Below are 22,871 nucleotides of genomic sequence, written 5' to 3'. Positions count from 1 at the left end.
TAAAATACATAGGTATTATGGTTCATTAATTCAACAAGCAGTCATTGGGTGCCCGCTACAGACCAGGCTCTGTTTCTGGCACATACATCCGTGAGTCATGTTACATCTTTTCTAGATTATATCTCTCTTGTAAATATAGAAATTGAAGATTAGTCATTTTTGGGTGCCTGGGTGGCTTGGATGGTTGGGCGTCTGCCTGCGGCTCAGGTCGTGATCCCAGGGTCCTGGGATCGAGTCCCGCATCGGGCTCCCTGCTCCTTGGGAGCCTGCTTCTCCCTCTGCTTCTCTCTCTCTCTCCCTCTGTTTCTCATGAGTGAATAAATAAAATCTTTAAAAAAAATTTAAAAAAAGAAAATTAGTCATTTTTATATTTAGCTAATTTGATGCTAAATTGTATTTTTATATTTTAAATATGAGTGCCATATATTTTCATGCCTAGGGGAGAGGAAGATGAGGTGAGCACACAGAAGGGTAGGGATAGAGGAAAATTCTTCTTGACAGCCTTGAGACTGTACCCCACTTTCAGTTCCCATGAAGTACGCTGGAATGTGGCAAGTCCTTTGATATAGCAGCTGATGGAGGGCAATAGGGGATGGGGAATGTTCTAGAGATGCCCCTTCAAGTCAACCACCTAGCAAACACTACAACACTCTGTTAAATCACTATGGCATGTTCCAGACGGTCTGCCTTAATAATAGCTTACACAAATAGCAACTTTCTAAGCAGAAAATAATCTGTGAATATACACCTTAAAACTGCAAATTTACAAAGCAATGTCCAGTATCAAAAACAGTTTTAAAATCTTCCATTTATGTCCAGCTTCAGCTAATCATCAGCTGAACCGTATACTGTAGAGGCTTCAAATGTGCCCCACAACACTAAGGGGCAGAAATTTCATGCTATTCTCTTTTTCTTAAATCAAATTAAATGTGTGAATTTAAATCCCCCCATCTTTCATACTGATAAGAATTTCAAATTTCATCATGCTTTGTAAACCACTCCCCCTCCATTGATATCACACAAGAAACTAGTGGGGCTTACACGATACCAAAAAAAAAAAAAAACAAACAAACGTTTTAAGGATTTCTGTGGTGATCAGTCATCCTAATTCTCCTGAACAATGCTGTTTAGGTGGTTGGTTTGAAGCAGCAGCGGCAGCACATCCCTAACCCTCATCCTCTACTGCCCTCCATCAGCTGCCCCATCAAAGGCATTGCCACGTTCCAGGGCACCTCCTGGGACCAAGGAGCAGAGCATAGGCCCAATCCCTCAAGAAGGCCCCTTCGGTCCTCACCCTCCATACGGCCTTTCTCACCTCCATCTTCTGAAAGGCAGCCTTCCCGCTCAGGACTGATCCTGCATATCTCGCCATCCCACTTCCATCTCTGCCTCCTTCATGCTGAAAACACATGAAACAGATGCTCCTCACAGCTTAAACCTGGAGAAACACAAATCCCAGCCTTCCCTTTCTAGGTTGGGATGAAGAAATGAAAACTTTGTTCTTTCCTAGTGAGCGTTCAGCAGCAAAACCATCACCAAGGAAAAACAAGAAACAACTAATGATTCCCCTTGTCACATATACATAAAATAGAACCTAGCAATAGACTTTAATAAATAAAAACTAGTCATTTTAGGGGTACCTGGGTGGCTCAGTGGGTTAAGCAGCTGCCTTCAGCTCAGATCATGACCCCGGGGTCCTGGGATGGAGCCCCGCATCGGGCTCCTTGCTCAGCGGGGAGCCCGCTTCTCCCTCTGCTTGCCGCTCCCCCGGTTCGTGCTCTCTCTCACTCACTCACTCTCTCTCTCTCAAATAAATAAAATAAAATTTTGAAAAAAAAAACCTAGTAATTTTATTTAAGATTATCGTTTAATAAAGAGCTATTAGGATCTGGATCTTTGCATCGTCATTCTCCAAAGACTCACAAAAGGTTTAGTTCATTCCTCTCACAGGTGGTGCCACATTTATTATTTAGCAAATATTTAATATCACGATTTCTACATGCCACCCGTAGCACTAGAGGCAGGGAATAAAAAAACCTTCATGCTTGAGAACTTACTCTGCCCAGGTATATCTTTATAAGTATTAACTCATGTAATTCTCAATAAAGTACACACCTATCATTCTCATTTTACACATGAGGAAATTGGTCAGAGAAATCAAGTGACGTACTCAGAGTCAGATAGCTAGTAGATGGTGGAGAAGGAATTCTAAGTCAGGCAGTCTAGCTCAGGAGCCATGCTCTTAATCATTACCCTACTGAGATATATTATGTACCTCCTTACATACAGGATTCATATGAGCAGATGACTGCCAGAACCCCCCATTCATAGATCCACTGCTGCCCCCTGGGATTTCCCTTGCCAGCATCCCTTCCACTGAGGCCCATCTGAGATATATCCCAGCCTCCAGGATCCTCCAAAATAAAAGCCTTGATCTTTACTTCCTCCAGACAAGATAAAAGTCTCTAACATCCTAAGCATGTTTTGGTGGATGTCCCCACCCAGTATGTATTGAAAAACACAACTTTATGTTTTTTTAATGATATAAAACTTAACTATGCTATAAGAAAATAATTCTGTTTGAAATTTTTAGATATAAAAATTCTACAAGTTTATTGAAGCTCAATCAATATCTCTTCTTTTTCCTTTCCCCTCTCTATTTCTTTTCTTCCTCTCTCTGTCTCTCTCTGTCTCTCTCTCTCTTTCCCTCTCTCTGGTACTCTTACACAAGTCTAGTCTTCATGTGGGCAATCCAGTTCAACCTGGCCCAGTATCAAAGATGGAACTGGGTAGGGTCTTCAGGTCATGCCCATCAGTGGAGATCTCCCACCAGACTGTAAGTTCTTAAGCAGAAATAATTGTTCTCCACAAAGAGAGATGAGTCTCAGTATCAATCACTATCTGAAGCTTCTTAAAGTTCTCATGATATCTAAAACTACTTGACTGCAAACAACAACTCCAGGTTAGCTATTATAATCAATTTTTTTAACAGTGAGAAATGACAATACCATGACCTATGGCTTCTGTAAAGCTTTTAGTTTATGTCTGCCACACACTGTTCTGCTCATTGACAAACGTATTTAGTTTATTAATTAGAAAGATAAAGAGAAAAAGCACGTAAATCTATTTCTTCACACTATCAACAAAGTTTCTCCTATTATGTCTTCCTCCAGTATATATATTTGGGCTTTTATTGTTAATCAAAATTAGAAATGATTAAATCAATTACAAAAAAAGTAACAGTGCCAACTGCACATGGACTATTCTAACTAGAGCAGAGTATAAGGCTAGAATAAGGCTAGTATAAGACAGCTATTGGGGGAGAGATCTAAGTAGATTAAAATCACAAAATAATAAATTCCCATCTACTTCATGATATAGGTAAGATAAACTACTGAAACATAAAAGAAAGGGAGGTTGCTTTTGCCTGAAGTGGTTAGGAAAGACTTAAAGACAGAGCTGGAGTTTTTCTGGACCTTGAAATCTGAATGGATTTTCATAGGGAAGAGATGAGGGAAAGGCATTCGGGTAGGAGACTGGCAACAGCAAAGTAAGAAAGCAAGGGCTGTGGTTAGGAGGCTAGAGAGGATTTACGTAGAAACACCAGTGAGAGCTAGCCCTGGAAAGATGATTGGGAACAAAGTATGAAGGGCAGCAAACTACAGAACAAGAAATTCTGGCTTTATCATGTTGACCGTGGGGACTACTGAAGGTTTCTGGCTAAGTGCAAACAATGAAAATGGTACCTGAGAAGTAAACTGGCCAAGATCATAGCAGTGTTTCTTAACCTTTTTAAAGAATTATTGGCCCCCAGACGAACCGTGAGAGGCTGTGGACCCCGGGAAACAAACTGAGGGTTTCAGAGGGGAAGGGGGTGGGGGGAGGGGGTAACCGGGTGATGGGTATTAAGGAGGGCACGTGTGGTAAGGAGCACTGGGTGTTATACGCAACTAATGAATCGTTGAACACTACATCAAAAACTAAGGATGTACTATACAGCGGCTAACTGAACATAACAAAAAAAAATAAAGAAGTAAAGTTTAAAGAAAGAGACCCCCAAAAAATAAAATAAAATATGAATTATAAAAAAAATTATTGCCCCCCAACACACAAGGGATTTTCATAGACATTTTTTTCCTAATGCCCACTGCCCGTGAAATTTTAATACCACAGATATGCTGCTTATCTGTTCATGTACTGTGTGATGTATCTGTGCTGTAGACACAAAAAGAGTAAATTTTTTCAGCTCCCAAAAACCAATTTCTATCCTGTTAGGGATGATATTGCCCCCACTGAGGATATATTAGATTGTAGGAATTGGAGAATTGGAGGGTGATACGTGAAGAGATGAAAGTACCAAGTATCTCTGTTTTCCTTGCAGCAGCCCAAGCAAGCAATAAGTGGAGAGAAGATGGTGCCTAATGACAGAAGATGTGTTAGGTCAGAGCACAGTTGGAGGCGGACTGAATGAAAAGCAGGAAGGGCAACCAGGAGGACAAGGAAGTGTTCAAAGAAGTGGCCACCTCAGCGGACAAACAGACAGCAACTTGCAGCTAGATTTCCAGGAGAAAGTAGTGAGGGCCCAGTGACACAGATGGTCCACAGTAACAGGGAATCTGAGATGGTGGCTGGGGCACACTGGCCATGATCATCTGGGAGGTGTGCTATGCTCTGGTTGACTCGTGAGACTACCAATGGGCAAAGAGAAGAGGCCAACACAAGACGAAGTTGCTAGAAACAGAAAGAAAGCAGAAGTGAAGTCCCAGGAGTCTGGGGCATAAGAGGCAGGAGAAGTCATGTCTTCAGGACAAATCTGGGACCCAGAGATCAGAACTAGGACTCCCGTCCGTAGCGCTGCAGGGCAACTAGGATCATCCTCAGTGAGGGAGGTACAAAGGCGGTTTTAAATACTACAGTTGACCCTTGAACAATGTGCGGGGTAGCAGTGCTGACCCCATGTGCAGTCAAAAATCTGTATATTAACTTCTGACTCCCCAAAAACTTAAATACTGATAGCCTACTGTTGACCGGAAGACTTACTCATAATAGTCGATTAACACATAGTTTGTATGTTTCACGAATTATAGATTTTATTCTTATAATAAAGTAAGCTAGAGAAAAGAAAATGTTAGACATTTTCTTATTAAGAAAATCATAAACAAGAGAAAATACACAAACAGTGCTGTACTGTATTTATGGAAAAAAATACACACATAAATGGGCCCATGTAGTTCACACCTATGTTGTTCAAGGGTCAACTATACACTGGCCTGGTAGTAGGAATAGGACTGGGCTTCTGGAAAGAAGTCACAGCAGTTGCACAAAGGGAAACAAGAATGACAAGGGCATGGGGGATGAGGCGGGACTGGTAAAAGGCCCTGTGAAGAGCCTGGGCACTTGAGAAGTCATTTTAGAACATCCAGTTCAAGATGGCAGTCTGAGCAATTATGAGCCCTGGACACTATTAAAATGAGAATCAAGGCATTAAAAATCTCACAATAAAGAGAATGACAGGGAAGCCATCAGCACAAGAGAAATGTCATCAAATTTCTAGGAAATGGAAAGCTGAAAGAAGAGTGATGGAAAGTGATGAAGCCCTAACTGAAAATATACAAAAAAGAGGCTGCAAGTGTAAAGAAAGGCAGTCTTCTCTATGTTACCCCAGAAAAGCCTGTGACACAGATATCAAGTAGGATGGAGATAAGGATGACATGCAGGATGACATGCAGGACCTAAAACAGAAGAATTAATTGTAAATCTGTGTATGAAACAAGGCTCATATACACACTATACCCTGGAGCTCAGAACCTCTCTCACCAACTTCCTACCCCTATACTTAGCCAGAAAGAAAAGAAATAAGGAGGGAGGGAAGAAGGAAGGAAGGAAGGAAGGAAGGAAGGAAGGAAGGAAGGAAGGAAGGAAGGAAGGCAGGCAGGTAGGCAGATAGGCAGTAGACCTAGAAAGAAAACAGTCAAATCAAAGGATGGAGCTGCGGGAAAGAAATCCCAGGAGGAGAAACGTGGGGAAGGTGCTAGATTTCCAGGAGAATGTAGTGAGGGCAACATCCAAGAACTGTTACAAACACTTAAGAAACAATAAATGAGGGCAGGACATACAAGTACAAAAGAAGGGAAATGAAATCATGGAACAAAGGTAGGTTAGCTATGAGTTGATAATCTGAAATTCTTTATTTCCAAATTGTAGAATCAATATACTGACAAATATAATGACTTAATTGGGATTATAGAATAGAACGTAAACAGAATCAATGCTGACAATTTGAAAAGCAAAATTACAGTTAACCAGAGTTGGAAGACGGAAAGGGGAAAGGAGAGAAGAAAGGTAGAGTCTCTGGTACCCTAGCCTTTCCAAATGAGGAGTCTAGAGATTCTTTCCATAATTGTTGGAACAAGAAATAAAAATGTAAACATATTTCTTAAAGTTACATAGATAAACATGAAAGGCACCAAAAAGAGTAACTTAAGTATGCTGAGAGGAGGTAGAAGAGAAAATGGAATAGAGTAAATAACCTTAAATAGTCATCTATTATAGCAGGAAACCAATAGAAAAACATGAATGAAGAAGAAAATAGTCGTTTTTATATATAACACAGGAATATGGGTGGAACTACCTAGGAAAAAGGTAGGAATTAGACTTCAAAATCTTGGGGCAAAGGATAAACCAGTGCTTTATAAAGGGGGGAAAAAAATGCCCTAAGCCCAGGAAAACAGGATGATTCTAAACCAAGTGCCAGATAAGTAATCAAAAAGGGGGTTAAAATTTAGATTGACTTTTTGTCTGTGTGTTAGAGTGAGGACGATTGTATTGGAAAGTCATCTGATGCTGAAAAATTTTAAAGTTTGCTACTATGAAATACAAGTGTGTTTGAATGTGATGAAAGTGAGTTTATGCCAACAGCACCACCCACTGGGCATAAGATAGACTGCACAGGCTTGGCCGGAGAGGCCTCCAGGTGTGCACACACAAATTGACAAATTGATTCTTAACCTCTTATGTGAAATACAAACACACACAGGCATATGAGAAAGGAAAAACTTGTCCCTAGAGGGTTTTGATGATTGAAATGAAATACAAGTCAAAAAATCAAGTAAAGAGGGTTGCCTGGGTGGCTCAGTTGGTTAAGCATCTGCCTTTGGCTCCCAGTCATGAGCCGGATCAAGCTCCAGGACAGGCTGCATGCTCATCAGGGGGCCTGCTTCTCCCTCTCCCTCTGCCTGCCGCTCCCCCTGCTTGTACTCTCTCGCTCGCGCTCTGTCAAATAAATAAATGAAATCTAAAAAAAAAAAAAAAATCTAGTAAAGAAATGCTTTTCCCCATTTATGTCAGCAGAATTAACCAGGCATCTACTATATGGCAGTTCTGCTCACGCGGAGAATGTGGAGCAGCACTACTACCCTAACAGAGTGTGTATACTACAAAATCATTTCCTAAAACCATCTATAAAATGTCCCCCACCCAAAAAATACATATGTCCTTGTTTTAACCCTCAGAATCTGTGAACTCCTATGACAAAAGGGAATATGCAGATGTGATCCTGAGATGGGGAGATTATCCTGGATTATGGGGCGGGGGCAATGTAATTGACAAGGGTCCTTCAAAACGGAAAGAGTCAGAGTAAGAGAAAGATGTGAGGACAGAAAGCAGAAATTAAAGTGAATGCTGGCTTTGAAGATGGAGGAAGGACCCAAGAGCTAAGAAATGCAGGTGTCTTCTAGAAGCTGAAGTAGACAAGGAAATGGGATTCTCCCCTAGAGCTTCCAGAAGGGAACACAGCCTTGTCAACACCTTTATTTTAAACCATTGAGACTTATTTTAGACTTCTGACCTCCAGAACTATACGACAATTTGTGTTATTTTAAGCCACTAAGTTTGTGATCTATATAGATATATATTCGATGTCTATGTATTAAAAATTGTATGAAACAAGACAAAACCAGAGGGGGAGACAAACCATAAGAGACTCTTAATCATAGGAAACAAAGTGAGGGTTGCTAGAGGGAAGGAGGGGAGAGGGATGGGGTAACTGGGTGATGGACATTGGGGAGGGTATATGTTGTAATGAGCACTGGGTATTATATAAGACTGATGAATCACAGACCTGTACCCTGGAAACAAATAATACATTGTATGTTAATTAACTGAATTTAAATTAAAAAAAAAGACTGACATGATCAAAATTGTTTATAACAATTGGAAATAGAGTACAGAATACTTTAGGGCATCTTATTTCTCAACTATTCTGCCAACACCCAGTGATGTGCAATGATTAATTTTGAGATAGATTTTTAGTAAACATTTCATTTTAATTAAAAAAATTATATGTATTCGATTTTTCAGCTTAAAACCTTCCAAAAAACATTCCAGGCCCAAATGACTTCACTGGAAAACCTACCAAACACATAAGTAAAATTTTCATGCCAAGTCTACACAAATTCTCACACAGACAGGAGGAACACTCCCAACTTATTTTATGAGGCTAGTATTATTCTGATACCAAAACTAGACAAAAATATTTCAAGAAAAGAAAGCTACAGGCCAGTATGCCCCATCAACACAGAAAAAGTTCTCAAAAATATAGTAACAAAACAAATCCAGCAATATTTTAAAATGATAATACATCATGGCAAAGCGGAATTGATCCTGAGAACTCAAGATTGCTTAACATTGGAAAATCAATTGATATAATTCACCTTATCAATAGAAAAAAGAAGAAAACTCACTTCCTTCCATACACACACCAAATCTACAACTATATATGGAATAATTTCCTCTAAAAAAAAAAAAAAAACCCAAAGGGGCGCCTGGGTGGCTCAGTCTGTTGAGCATCCGACTCTTGATTTTGGCTCAGATCATGAGCTCAGGGTCGTGAGATTGAGCCCCGAGTTAGGCTACAAGCTCAGCATGGAGTCTATTCAAGATTCTCTCTCCTCTCTCCCTCTCCCTCTGTCCCTCCACCTGTTCATGCTCTCTTTCTCTAAAACAAAAACAAAAAACTAGCTGAGTGACTGCTATGCATTGGGCAAACAAGAAAAAACCCACCTGGGAATGGGCAGGACAGACCGGCACAATCTCCCCATAAACCACACCCCTGGAAGGAGAAGCTACAACCCACAGCTGCAAGGGAACTCACAACCCTGAGCCTCCCCCTGAGAAGCACAGGGTTTGAACCCCACAGTTAGCACTCCAACTTTTAAGCCCTGCACCTGAGAGATGAGCCCCCAAAACATCTAGCTGTGAAAGCCAACAGGGCTCGCATCCACAGGACCCACAAGGCTCTGGCGAACCGAGACACAGTTCTTACAGGGCTCATGCGGGCTCATCCACTCCGGGAGCTAGCACAGAGGCAGCGAACCAAAAAGCACCGAGACTTTCTGTGAAACAGGCCAATTTTGCTTATCTTAAAAGCATCAGCACGGAGGGGCAGGCATCTAATTTAACGCATATCTAAGGAAATCATCTCCTAAAAGGGAGGTGTGCAAGGCACCACTTTTGCGCTCTCCCTCTGCCTCACTCCAGGTCCCCAGTAACTCCCAGAAAGGCACATGTCCACTCCTGGGAAGTCCCGGTGTGTGCATCTGCCACCCAGGGGACACCACTAGATCACTCGGCTCTGGTGGCTAGCAGGGCTGACGCTTGTAGGTCCCAAAGGACTGTAAGCAACAGAGAAGGAGTTCTTAACTGCGCACCACCCCCAGGGGACAGTAGAGAGGCGACAGACAGGGGAGCCTCATCTGTGAGAGGCCTAGTAGGTCTCATCACAGCTGCAGCCCGAGGGGCAGGCTTGCAATTAAACACACACCCTAAGGGCTGACTATAATCTTCTCCAAAGCACTGGGTATCATAGAAGACTGATGAATCACAGACCTGTACCCCAGAAACAAATAATACATTATGTTAATTAATTGAATCTAAATAAAATTAAAAAAAAAATCCTCTCCAAAGCACTCAGAGGACTGGCACTGTCTTCTCACTCTCCCCCCGTGTGATCAGGATCTCCGGTGCCCCCGTTTTCAAGGCTGCCACCCAGGAGACACCCTTTGATCACCTGGCTCTGGCGGCCAGCAGGGCTCAGGGTCGTGGGAAGCACGGGTCTGGATCAAAGGAAGAGATGGTGCGGGCTGGCTACCACACCCAAGCACAGAGAGGGCAGACTGAAACCCACCCTCAATCCTTTTGTGAAAGAGGCCTATTTGCTTGTCTTAGAGCTTCAGCCTAAGGGGCAGGCTTCTGGTTTAGCAGCCCCCAGGCCTACTGAGGTGCTCTCGGGTGACAGAGGCCACAATGGGCACTCTCTCTGTGCCTCCCACCACCTGGGTCTGGCTCACTGGTGCTCCTGGGTGGGAGCTTGTGCACTCGTCTGATTGTTACAGCTGCCACCAGGAGATACCTCTTGATCACCTGGCTCTGGTGGCCAGTGTGGCTTGTGCTCACAGGGCCTGAAGGGCTGTTACAAATGGAGAAATAGTTTCCACCAGCTACCCGCCCCGGGGCATAGCACAGAGCTAGCAGAGGGAAACATGTGCCCAGTCTTTCTGCGAAAAGAGGCCTATTAGGCAGACTGGCAGGTGCCATCCTCATTCCCTCCCTCTGCCCCACTCCAGGTTAACGCTCCAGATAGCCTGGCTCTGGAGGCCAGAAAGACTTTGTTCACCAGTTCAATGGGAGAGTACCAAACTAAGAAACAGTTCCTAACTGGCCATCACCCTAGGACTCAGTGCAAAGAGCAAAGAGGCAAACAGAGATGCCCATCTCTCAGTCTTCCCCTGACAAAGGTATTTTTGCATACCTTAAAAGCTGCTGAGAGTCTGGATTCCAATCAGCCTCAATTTAGGTAATGACTGAGATCCCCCATTCTAGGACACTAATAGGTCTTGGCACACCTTCAACTCCTGGGAGCCACTAAGAACAAAAGTAGGCTGCTTGGACAATCACAAAGGTTTGAGAGACAACCCATGTTCATTGCAGCATTATTTACAAATAGCCAAGACATGGAAGCAACCTAATTGTCCATCAGTGGATGAATGGATAAAGAAAAGGTGATACGTAACAGATTATTTAACCATAGAAAGGAAGGAAATCTTGTCATTTGTGACATGGGTGAAACTTGAGGACATTATGCTAAGTGAAGTAAGTCACAGAAAAGATACTCTATGAGCTCACATGTGGAATCCAAAAAAACAACATCAACAAACCAAAGCTATAGAAAAAGACATCAGATTTGTGGTCACCAGAGGTGGGCAATGGGGAATGGGGTAATTGGATGAAAGTGGTCAAAAGGTACAAACTTCCAGTTTTGAGATAAATTAAGTACTGGGGATGTAATGTACAATGTGATGACTATGGTTCACACTGCTACACAGTATATTTGAAAGACAGATCCTAAGAGTTCTCATCAAGGAAAAAAAATTTTTTTTTAATTTTTATGAGATGACAGGTGTTAACCAAATGTATTATGGTAATCATTCTGCAATTTATATAAATCAATTCATTGTGCTGTATACTTTAAACTTACACAGTGATATATATATATATATATATATATATATATAGCTTGAAAAAAGGTATCATTGTTAATGGTATTGTGCTCAGTGAAATAAGACAGAGAAAGACAAATACCATCTGATTTCACTCATATGTGGAATCTAAAGAACAAATGAATGAACAAACAGCACCTGTGTGTGAGATAAGCAGAGGTAGAGCATATCTTGCCGCCCTCTGTCTTTGGAGCACTGTTTGAACGAACAAACAGCATCAGACCTATAAATACGGAGAACAAAGTGATGGTTAAGGGAAGTGGGAGATGCAGACTCCCAGTTACGGAATGACTAGGTCACAGGAATAAAAGCAGCAGCGTAAGGACTACGGTCAATGATACTGGAACAGTGTCACATGGTGACAGATGGTGGCCATCTTGCGGAGAGCGCAGCACAGAGAACCTGAAACTAAAGGAACCTTGTATCAACCATAGTCAAATAAAAATAATTTTTAAAAAGTTTTTCTGAACACACAGCCACACGAGTCAGGGGGAAGGAAATGTTTATTTCTCATTAATCTTTTAATGCAACCACCGTAATTTTTCAGGTTTAGTTTAGTAGCAAACTTGATTAATAACACTTCCAGGAGTTCATCATTTTAAGGCTAAGGTTCCGATTAAGGAAATACAGTTATCAATTTAATATAAATGAAGTTTTTTAAAAAGGCTAAAAGCAGTCAGATCTTTTAAAAGAAAATCTAAATGACCCAGACTTTAGACTTTAGTAATGTAAGTATGCTTCAGTACTACAAAAGACAAAGAGAAAGAGCTTTACTGAACATCAGCAAGAAGCACCGCTATTTTTCTCCTGCAACATGTATGTTTTGGTCATTAGCACGCTAGTATGAATAAGGCAATGCGTCAGGCACGGGCATACAAGCAAGCACAGTGAGAGGCTTAGGAAGGTCGCCGGCGTCACGGCGGCTGTGGCCAGCATGGCGCAGGATCTCTCTCCAGCTGGTACCTCAGTCGTTCTCTCCTCCACAGAGCAGCAAGAGGGCTTTCTTATAGTCCCCAGACGTATCACCCTGAAACCCGAATGTACTCCGTTACCCTCCATGAGTCACAGAAGCTGCAGAAAATCAAAAACTAAGTGTCTGGCAACAAGTTCATGTGACTTTGCTCCCAAGTGGATAATCTCTGTGTATGTGACTTTCACATCAGGAATGTTATACAAGGAGTTTCCTACCAATGTAACATGTGTTTAACTTTCTAATTTTACCCCTTAAAGGCACAGCTCTGAGACAATGAAGTATGTTCTTCCCTCTGGTAATGCAGAGAACAAGGAAGCTTTTACAATGACATTCAAACTGAGCTTTCTAAATCTTTAAGTTACTATCACATACTATGTGTCTGGCTAAGGGAGGCAACCCTGGGACTGTGTGGCTCTTGTGTTTTTGCTTCAAAGACAGAGGGGCAGGATATGCTTTACCTCTGCTTATCTCACACACAGATATGTATGATAAATTAATGTTTCAAGCAAAGAGTGCATGTGAGAAGTCTCTAGTGCCCTTCAACCCAGCCACACCTACACACAAAGTCCAAAGCTTGCTTAGTTGAGATCCTGCTTTGCATATGGCCCACTTTCCCTTTTATCAAAAGGAAGAGGAGAGAGAAAAGAAAGGGAAAAAAAGAAAGAAAGAAAAGAAAGTCAAAAGGCCTTAAGCCAAATTTAAATATAGGCCACAGTCTCCCTAGCTTTTTAAAAAAGACAAAAATGATAGTAATACCTAAACTCTTTACTTATTTCTGATAAGACCTGGCTGGTTCTTTCCTGAACTACGAACTACTACCAGAGACAAGGTGATAACAGACAATAAAGATCGAAGTGAAAGGAAGGAGGCACTGATAAGGACACCTGGAACTGATAAAAGAGAGAAAGAACAAACACATTATCTTCAGGGGCGGGGGCTGGGTTTGATGAGTCATCTGTCACCACTACTAAATGATGTTCCTAAGCTCCCCAAGAGCCTCAGCCTCACCAAGAGTCCATCTTTCACTTGGGAGCCATCATCTGTACTTTAAGGAAATATTATAAGCCGAGCTTTATAAGTCACGGCTCTAATCACGCCACTAAAATTTGAAACTTTATACAACAAGTGGGTTCTCCCATCTCTTGTCTTACATGCTATCTATTGGTCTGCTCTGGATTTCTGAACATAATTTAAAGAAAGGTTCTACTACCTTAATCATGGAATAAAGAGAGGTGGCGAAATTCTTCCTGAACTCCTTCCTAATGTTAAACAAATCAATCTCGCTCCTGGACACCACGATTCTGATGAGGGTATGATCATCCGTCCCCGCTCCCTATAAGAAAGAAAAAAAGGGAGGCACACTGTTTCAAAATGTCAAACAGAGCATCAAACTTCCCTGAGTTAAGATGAATTGATAAAGTAAAACAATTTGGTAGAATTGAACTGCATGTTTTAAGGAGAATTAAAAAAAAAAAAACCAAAGTCTATCATTTAAATCATCATAATACACAGGGAAAGATAGCTAGAAAGATAAATTAATTAGATGGAAGATTCAAGATATACACTTACCTTCATAGCATAGTAGAGGGTTTCTGCAAGGTAGGCAGGTATACTTCGAATAGATTTCACTAAGAAAATAAATAATATGATGGTCAGATGCTATACTGATAAGAAAAAATTAGTGATTAAAAATCAAAACTTGCTTCATGCTTATTGCTCTACTTATTTACAAGCATAAAAATAACCTACGCTAAAAAACTGCTCATTTGCAGGCTGATCTGATCTCCTTATTCACCAAGTATTTTCTTAGAAACTGGGATGGAATTTCCTTAAAGTTCTGAGTTCTGCAGAGAAAGTCATGTAGAACAGGACGTGTGAGGTTTTCAACACCCCTCTGTTCTAAGCACCTTTCTGCTATCAGAGTTTGGGCAGCCTGGGCTGTTACACCACAACCTTCTTCACCCTCAGGAAAGGATACAAACATCCTGGAAGTTTCTGATCCAACATATTCAAGCAAATAACACAAGGTACCCACTCCATCTAATCTTTGACAAATCTTGGGACTATTTTTCTGTAATCTTACCCTAGGTATTCTCCCCAGATGCCTTACTACCCATGATTTACATAGAGCAGCACAAGACTTGCCCAATTCAGGAGAGACACCCAGATAAACTGGTTAACAGAAAAGAGTATCTTCCCTGAACATGTATGTATCTACTCTGTGTTAGGGCTGCTCAGACCTCAGTCAGCTCAGCTTCAGAAACTATCCCTATAAAAATTCCTTAATATACAGAAATAACAATTCATTAATTGGGGGGTGAAGTTATTCTCTCTCTTCCAGTGCTTAAACGCCATTATTTTAAGTGTATTCTAATTATTAAGGGGTTGTGTGAAAGTTTTCTATTAAAATTCATTAAGTGTGGAACTCAAATCAAAGGCTACTATTAGTGCCGGTTCATGCACAGCTTTAGCTTATTCTCCAGAGGACAGTACAAAAACTCGAGCTCAATGCCAAATACTCAGAACAAACAGACGTTCACTCCAAACCCATATGAAAACTAGGGTCCCTGGGAACTCACAGACTAGACTCTCCCTGGATTTGGACAGTATATAATACAACCATAAACTGCACAAACTCAGTTCTCTAATTTTTCCAGATCATTCTGAATATTTAGCTAAAACAAATTTCCAAAGTAATCTGAAAACAACCATCACCACATCTTCCATCATACAAAAGACACTTTTTCTAGCTCAGATGCCAATTTCTCAGTCTGCCTCAAAGCTGTGAGGACAGTATTCAAAGGGATACTACAATTCTACCCAGTATCAGAAACAATATTCACAAGCCTCTGAGATAATGCCCACACTTCAGATTCATAACAAAATAATATTTTGGGGGCACCTGGGTGGCTCAGTCGTTAAGCGTCTGCCTTTGGCTCGGGTCATGGTCCCAGAGTCCTGGGATCGAGCCCCACATCGGGCTCCCTGCTCTGCAGGAAGCCTGCTTCTCCCTCTCCCACTCCCCCTGCTTGTGTTCCCTCTCTCGCCGTGTCTCTCTCTGTCAAATAAATAAATAAAATCTTTAAAAAAATAAATTATAAAATAATAATATTTTTAATAAAGCTTCAAAATGATTTTTATAAACAGTTGCTTTAGTATTTCCATAGGATTAAACGAACTAACCAGATAATCATGTATTTCCAATATCAAAACAGACTTTGATTTGGAAATGCGGGAGTTCGCTTCACTCAAAAATCATAATAAGCTCTTCATAAAGAGAGAAGTGGTTATTTTCAGATACAGCTTCAACTGAATGAAACACTTTAGCTCTTAACACCATTAATATTATATACATTGTAAAACCACCTACCAACAGCAAGGAGTAGTTGCTCCAAATTACCAGAAGTCTCTCGGTCAATGGTTTCCTCAATTTGAAATCCTGATATAGTCATGTATTTATCAAACACTATAAAAAAGGAAAATGATTTCTCAATCCTGTAAGGATTATTCTGTACAGAAAGAAGATACTCTAACCAGGTATTGTCCCACTGAATACAAATCTCCCCTTTTTCCTTGCCGACAGAACCCTGACTTTGTCAGAGCTTCAATATACCCAAGCCCTAAATAATGGATTATAAAGGTTCTTTGTTCACTGAGTTCCCAGCCTCTTCTACTTACTAGTTATAACCAATGCGACCCAAAGGTAAATCTACTAGAGAGGATTCTGAGTAATCTTTCCTTATCAAGAGTGATAAACAGATATGATTAGTTTACCCCTTTCTTTTCTTCTTGCTGTTAATGTTGATAAATTTGGGGCTACAGTAGCCCTCCTGTGACAATCAGGTACAGGGCACGAGAAAGAAAACCCCAAAACACCAAGGACAGTGAAGTAGAAAAACAGAGAGCCCACCCAGGTCCTGCCAAATCAGCCATGTGTTTAAGGCCCCAATTAGTAGGGTTTCGTGTCACCTGAGCTCTTTCCCACCTGATACCACAAGAACTGATGAATACCTAGAGAAGAGATCGTGGGTGCCACTATTTAGGACGAAATGCTTGAAGTGAGCCACAGCTCAGCGGTTAGTGACTATGAGAGTAACAATCCAGAGGCCTAGCTCCCTCGTCACCCTGATAGCAAAGGGGGGACTAAGTATCTCTAGTTCTGTAAAACTACAATAGCAGCAAAGAGAATGATGAGATTTTTCAAGGTTACCAATAGGAAGAAATACAAAAACCAATTCACTCAGGAAGCACCTATTATAAAGCACATATTTTGGCACACTGGCGTCTGTACTTTCAAAATTAACCAAAGTACCTGTACCGTACACATTCTTTTCACTCACCCCTTCTCAAATGAGACACACTTCGTGTCCCGAAGATGGTGATAAACTTTTCTTCATCTGTCCCCCATTTCAGTTCTCCAGCCTGAAACAAAGCCTGTGAAAATTTCAACCTCAATTAGTAAGCCGTTTCTCCATCTCATTTCCAGGTTCTGAATGACACTGGTGTTTCACTCCCTGTACATTAATTAGCCTAATTCATCATCTTCTACTTTTCAATTCTAATGTTTCCAAAACTCAGTGAGGTGAGTCTGGAGCTACATTGGAGCTTGCCACTGAACTGTGCCACAGAAGATTAATGAGTAAGCAATAAATCACAGCAACAGGGCAAGATTAAGTGTTCCCAAAATGTCTATGGTACTTCCAGGCTTTCGGGGGCAATGGTGTGGTTGGTAGAAATTTCTGATTACCTCACTGTTGACACATCCACTTACAGACTGGAAAAGAATTTAACTAGGAGCTTAACTATGTTTTCTGTTTTGTTTACTCGGCAGTTGTTCAGCAACACATGATAAAAAATAAACTCCATATTTTCTCTTTTCAGCTGCAGTTTAACCAAAACTAGCTACAAAGAGTTTTCACATTTCTAAAAGATCACAACGAATTTTTAAAAGGTTGTGGGTATAGCACAATGCCTGGCATATAGTAGGCAACTAATATATACTTGTTGAATAGTTTGAGTGTCCATATTTACTTTTTTTACATGGAAAATATATGCTTTTTAGTGTTCATATAATTGCTGAAAAAATAAAATTATATACAAACACCATCATTAAACCTGAGTCCACTTATTGAGATGTGGATAATTTATTAAAACCCAGTGAATCAACCTTTAAAATGTCTATACTATCCTTTTGTTCATTTCTAGTTAAGTACACCTATTAAACCAAGACAAATGCAATTTGCTGAGCCTGCTACTTGGACTGGCCTTTATGCTCACAAGCGGCAAACCAAATAAGGACAGAAGGTGATGTGATCATAGCACGTGTTTGGATGTAGAAATTTTGATCATAGTGTGTTTAAGAATGTAGATTTTGGTGATATATATCTGTTTTTTGTTGTATTTCCAGGGAATTTTGAAAAATGTGTCACATCCTTACAATCAGTTTTGAAATCAATTTAATGATAAAAATAAATAATATCAATCCTGGTTATGTGAGCATGTTCTTCAAAACTGAAAAGAGAGTTACTATGAAAGGCATGGCAAGTATCTCAACTTTAGAACTATATCATGGTATTATAGACCTGTCTTAAAATAACTTTTTAAATCTAATAACAAAAATAACATGTGTTCACTGAAAAATTTTGTATGAGATAAAACATGAATAAGAAAAAAACTACCATGAAGGCCAATATCCCAAAGATATTGGTTACTACCTCTAATATGTTTTCTACACATAGATAAGATATACACACACATTAACGCCTAAAAGAGAGAAAGGGTGCATCCCCTACTATACTACAAGCATTCCTGAAGCACTCCTTTCTTAACAACTATTCTATATTTCTAGAAATTTCCTCTAGTAGGTATAGCAGTTAAGCCTGTTATATGGAATAATTTGTGAAATGGCTATTTTAAACTATAATCTCTTCATTTTCTCGAAAGAATTATGTTTGAGATCAATATCTACTCTAAAACTATTAAGTAAATCATATGCAGTAATGATAACCTTCATGTGGAACAATTATTTAAAAGTTTTGTTTTGTCTTGTTTTAATGTAAGAGTGCTTTCTTCTAAATGAGGATGCTGAACATCCACGGAGCAGCTCCGGATGAAGGCCCCTCACACCTCCTCACCCTCCCCCCTTCCCTCAGAGGGGGATTTACAGTTGAACACAGTTTGATAACCACTGGTTCAGTGCAAAGTGCAGAGGTTTTGGAGTCAAAAAGACCTGGGCCTCATCCTTATCTGTGAGATCTTAGATGAGTTAATCTCTTGAGTCTCAGTGTCTTCACCTAGAATAGGATTAATATTTCTACAGAGTCATTAATGGAGATTATGTAACTTTATAATGAATGCATCAAAGAGTGTCAGGTAATCAATAGCAGGTACTCAGTAAACATTGATTCCCTACCCCTTCCCCTTTCTTCCCCCTCCTTCAGGTTTATCTCCAAGATCAGGAAAGGAGGATTTAGAGGGGGAGGAGGTAAAATCAGTTTAACACATTAAAAATATAAGAAAGTAAAAAAAATAAAAAATAAAAAACAAAAAAAACCCCACTATAAATAAATAAATAAAGATAAAAATGTAAGAAAGTAAAGTGGATTATCTACAAAATGTTGAATTCCCGGGTGAATGACTCACTGTGGCTTATCAAATCCCTGAAATAAAAGGAATCCTCTTAGTGCCAGGTATCAGCAGAGAAAAAAATTCAAAAGCTTATAAAAGGGCCCTTTGTCTCAGCTTACTCTCGATTAAGAAAAATTCCCATTAGTGACAACAGTCCAGCTGCCCCTGCTACAAGAAAGAAATGGGTGTGTTCTTTTTCATAACACCAAAAGGAAAATTATTTTTAACAAGCTGAATTCATTAGTAATAATACATTTTTTTCAAAGATTTATTTATTTATTTGAGAGAGTGTTCGAGCGCGCATGTGAGTGTGAAGTGGGGGAGGGGCGGGCAGAGAGGGAAAAGGAGAGAAGCAGACTCCCTGCTGAGAACAGAGTCCCAGGCCCTGAGGCAGCCCATCTCAGGACTCTGAGATCAAGACCTGAGCAGAAATCAAGAGTTGGATGCCCAACCAACTGAGCCACCCAGGTGCCCCAATAATAGTTTTTAAAGAATCAAAGACTAATAGCCAGTGCAGCATGTTCTTTGTTGTTCCTGATCACCGAAAGGGTAAAGAAAACCTGAATTCTATTCAAGGGATTTTTTTTAAAAGATTTTATTTATTTGAGAGAGCTGAGAGAGAGAGAGAGAGAGCACAGGAGCCAGGGGAGGGGCAGAGGAAGAGGGAGAAGCAGGCTCCCTGAGACCCTGAGGTCATGACCTGAGCCAAGCAGATGCATAACCGACTGAGCCACCCACATGCCCCACTATTCAAGGGATATTTTAAAGTAACTTCATAAGACAGTTTTCAGATGTATAAAGTTTCCCCTTCACGGTCCTGAATGGTCATATGCTCTGCACAACAGGTAGGTGACACCTATACAGCCCTGGTACTCAAAGTGTGGTCCCAGGACCCCAGAGGCATCACCTGAGAGCTCGTTAGAAATACAGAATCCCAGGCTCCACCCGGACCTACTGAGTCAGAACCTGCAGTTTAAGGAGATCCCCAGGTGATTCACAAACACTTAAAAGTCCGAGAAGCACTGCTATACACCGAGTGCTCTGAGGAGAGAAATCAATGAAAATAAGGGGAAAATGCACTGTTTCCACTCCCTGGCCTCACACTGCAGCAATCCTCTCATTGCATCACCAGTCGTGCTGGGAAATCAGCCCACTGCCCACTAATGTAGGCCTCACTGCAGTCATCTGAGACTACCAGAGTTGGCTTCTTCCACCGTGACCACCAAAACACATCTAGACTACTCTTGAAGAGTCCAGGGGTGAGAATCACACCGTTTCCTATGAAGCCCACAAGTAATTAATGCTTGGAAAGCAGTAACGTAGTCTCCAACAGTTGGGAGTAGTTTTGAAGGGCTGATCTACCACTTTCTCAAGGAGGCAAATTTCCTCCTCCAAGAAGGCAGAGTTAAGCTGGATTTGTGCTTCCAATCTGTATTTAATAAGCCTTTTATATGGTATAGGCGATGGGGGGAGAGGAACTAGCAGGCAAGAACACAGACTGTTGTCTAGTTGAAAGAGAAAGGGCTTTGGGGTTAGACAGGCCCAGGTATAAATCCCAGCCCCACTATTGGTCAGTGGGGGCCATGGGTTTGATTCTCAAATCCCTGAGCCTCAGTTTCTTTATCTATAAAAGAGAAATTATTCCCCTGTACTTCAGAGGTATATACTAATCCATTCACCGGTTATATACTGAGTGCCTACTGTATGCTAGATCCAAAGGATACAAACTGAACGGACAGCTCGGAGTACCCTGGGCAGGCAGTCAAGTAAATAGCTTCAATATAAGGCAGCTGGACTGCCCCTGTAAGGGGCACCTGACATACACTTGGCGGGGGGGGGAGGGGGGAGTCAGGCAGGGATACCTGATGAACAACTAACCTGAGGACTGACTCCTGAAGAGGAAGTATCAGGTGAATGGGTGGAGGAAGGGGCAGGTGGAGATAGAGCAAGAGAGGCTGGAGGCAAAAGAAAGCAAGGGACAGATAACAAAGAGGCTTATAAATCACATTTAGGACCTTGAACTTTATTCTGAGGATAATGGGATCCACTGAAGTTTTAAGGTTTTATCTAGGGACGTGACACAAGAGGTTTGCATTTTATGGAGGATAGTGAGGGAAGCATCAAATACTGCATAGACAGTCCTCAGTACACATCCATTTGCTCTCCTTCTGTCTCCAGCAAGGCAAAGAGATGACAGCATTCTGAAACCATTATAAAATCTACCCACCCAAAAGAATAATAATGCTCTCTCTTTCCCATTAGCAAATTCAGATTACACATCCAATAGTTGTTTCATAGAGAAGAGTCAACTGGAGGAGTGAAGATGGTTCTTCCTTTTTCCATGGTGTATGACTAACAATCAGAATTATATATTACTTGGGGCACCTGGGTGGCTCAGTGGGTTAAGCATCTGCCTTCAGCTCAGGTGTGATCCCAGGGTCCTGGGATCGAGTCCTGAGTCAGGCTCCCTGCTCTGCGGGGAGCCTGCTTCTGCCTCTGCCTGTCTCTCATGAATAAATAAATAAAATCTTTTTTTAAATATTTAAAAAAAAAAAGAATTGTTTATTACTTGAAACATGTGACCAGAGAAACAGGACTACGGTATTTGATTCTATGAATGCAAAGAATTCCTTTATTACCAATTTCCAGTTTTCAAGTCTCATGTTTCAAATTTCCTAATATTTATTTCCCACATTTGACTACTTATGTTTTTAAGTTTTTTAAACATATTTTAATTCCAGTATAGTTAACATACAATGTTATATTAGTTTCAGGCGTACAATACAGTGATTCAACAATTCTATACATTACTCCGTGCTCATCATAAGTGTATTCTTTAATCCCCATCACCTATTTCACCCACTCCCCTGCCCACTTTCCCTCTGGTAACCATCAGTTTGTTCTCTATAGTTAAGATTTGATTACTTGCTAACTATACTATTACTTGAAACTATACTAGGATTTAAAAGCCATTTAAGTACAGAATTTCATTTGGGAGTCATTTAAAAGCAGCTGACAAGAGAACAATCCTATTTAGAATTCTATCGAAAGAAAGGTGGAGGAATTCCCAAATACTATGGTAACTGATAATCTACTATGTATTAAAACACCATTTATCACTAAAATACCTCATTCTTTTCTCTTTATCCTCTCCTGCCAAGACACCTACTGCCTCACTAGCAGTGGAATCAATAATACCTGTGGTTTTTGGTAAAATTACCCATTTTGTGAATTTCCATGATCACCAAAAAATATATATATATCTAGGCAAAATTCACTATTTATATGTAACTCATTTTATTTCATTTCCCTTTTGGGACAAAATATTTAGCTGGCCAGGTCAAAATGAGAAAAAATATACTTACGAGTCTTATGATTTGTAAAGGGCGCATAAATAACATTATTTTTAGATGCTATCACAATCTGTATTACGATTTTCCATTATCATGGATTCTTTTTTTCATTCAAGTGTCATAATAAAGTCACCACATATCACATCTCACCTGAGCATCTTGTTCAACTTGTGCTTCATCAATTCCAGCATCAGGGTCTCTATTAGCCTACAAGAAATAATGTCACATTATTGAATTACATGAGCATTTTTATTCAAAAGGAAAATTAGTTCCACCTGATGGTTGTGCACATAAAGCTCTTTCTCTTAGGAATAATACAATTTTAAGATAGCAATTCTACAATATTTCACATCATCACACAGC

At 40.5% G+C, this 22,871-nt stretch overlaps 1 protein-coding gene across 1 annotated transcript in view; it reads right to left on the bottom strand.

Annotated features, from left to right (window-relative positions):
• Nucleotides 1-12,040: 12,040 nt before the first annotated feature.
• Nucleotides 12,041-22,871, bottom strand: part of ANXA5 (annexin A5) — a 31,084-nt gene continuing 20,253 nt past the window's right edge. Inside the window, exons 8-13 of the mRNA XM_028102279.2 lie at nt 22,659-22,715; nt 16,869-16,962; nt 15,899-15,994; nt 14,098-14,156; nt 13,739-13,861; nt 12,041-12,582 (exon numbers count right to left, since the gene is read on the bottom strand). Of these exons, the coding sequence (XP_027958080.1) occupies nt 12,520-12,582; nt 13,739-13,861; nt 14,098-14,156; nt 15,899-15,994; nt 16,869-16,962; nt 22,659-22,715 (492 nt within the window). The 3' untranslated portion in view covers nt 12,041-12,519. The remainder of the gene's footprint in view (nt 12,583-13,738; nt 13,862-14,097; nt 14,157-15,898; nt 15,995-16,868; nt 16,963-22,658; nt 22,716-22,871) is intronic.

This window comes from Eumetopias jubatus, unplaced genomic scaffold (assembly GCF_037043125.1).
Source record: "Eumetopias jubatus isolate StellerSeaLion01/CBP00866 unplaced genomic scaffold, mEumJub1_p1.0 scaffold_2, whole genome shotgun sequence".
Lineage (NCBI taxonomy): Eukaryota > Metazoa > Chordata > Mammalia > Carnivora > Otariidae > Eumetopias > Eumetopias jubatus.
This window is presented reverse-complemented; position numbering and strand designations above follow the sequence as displayed.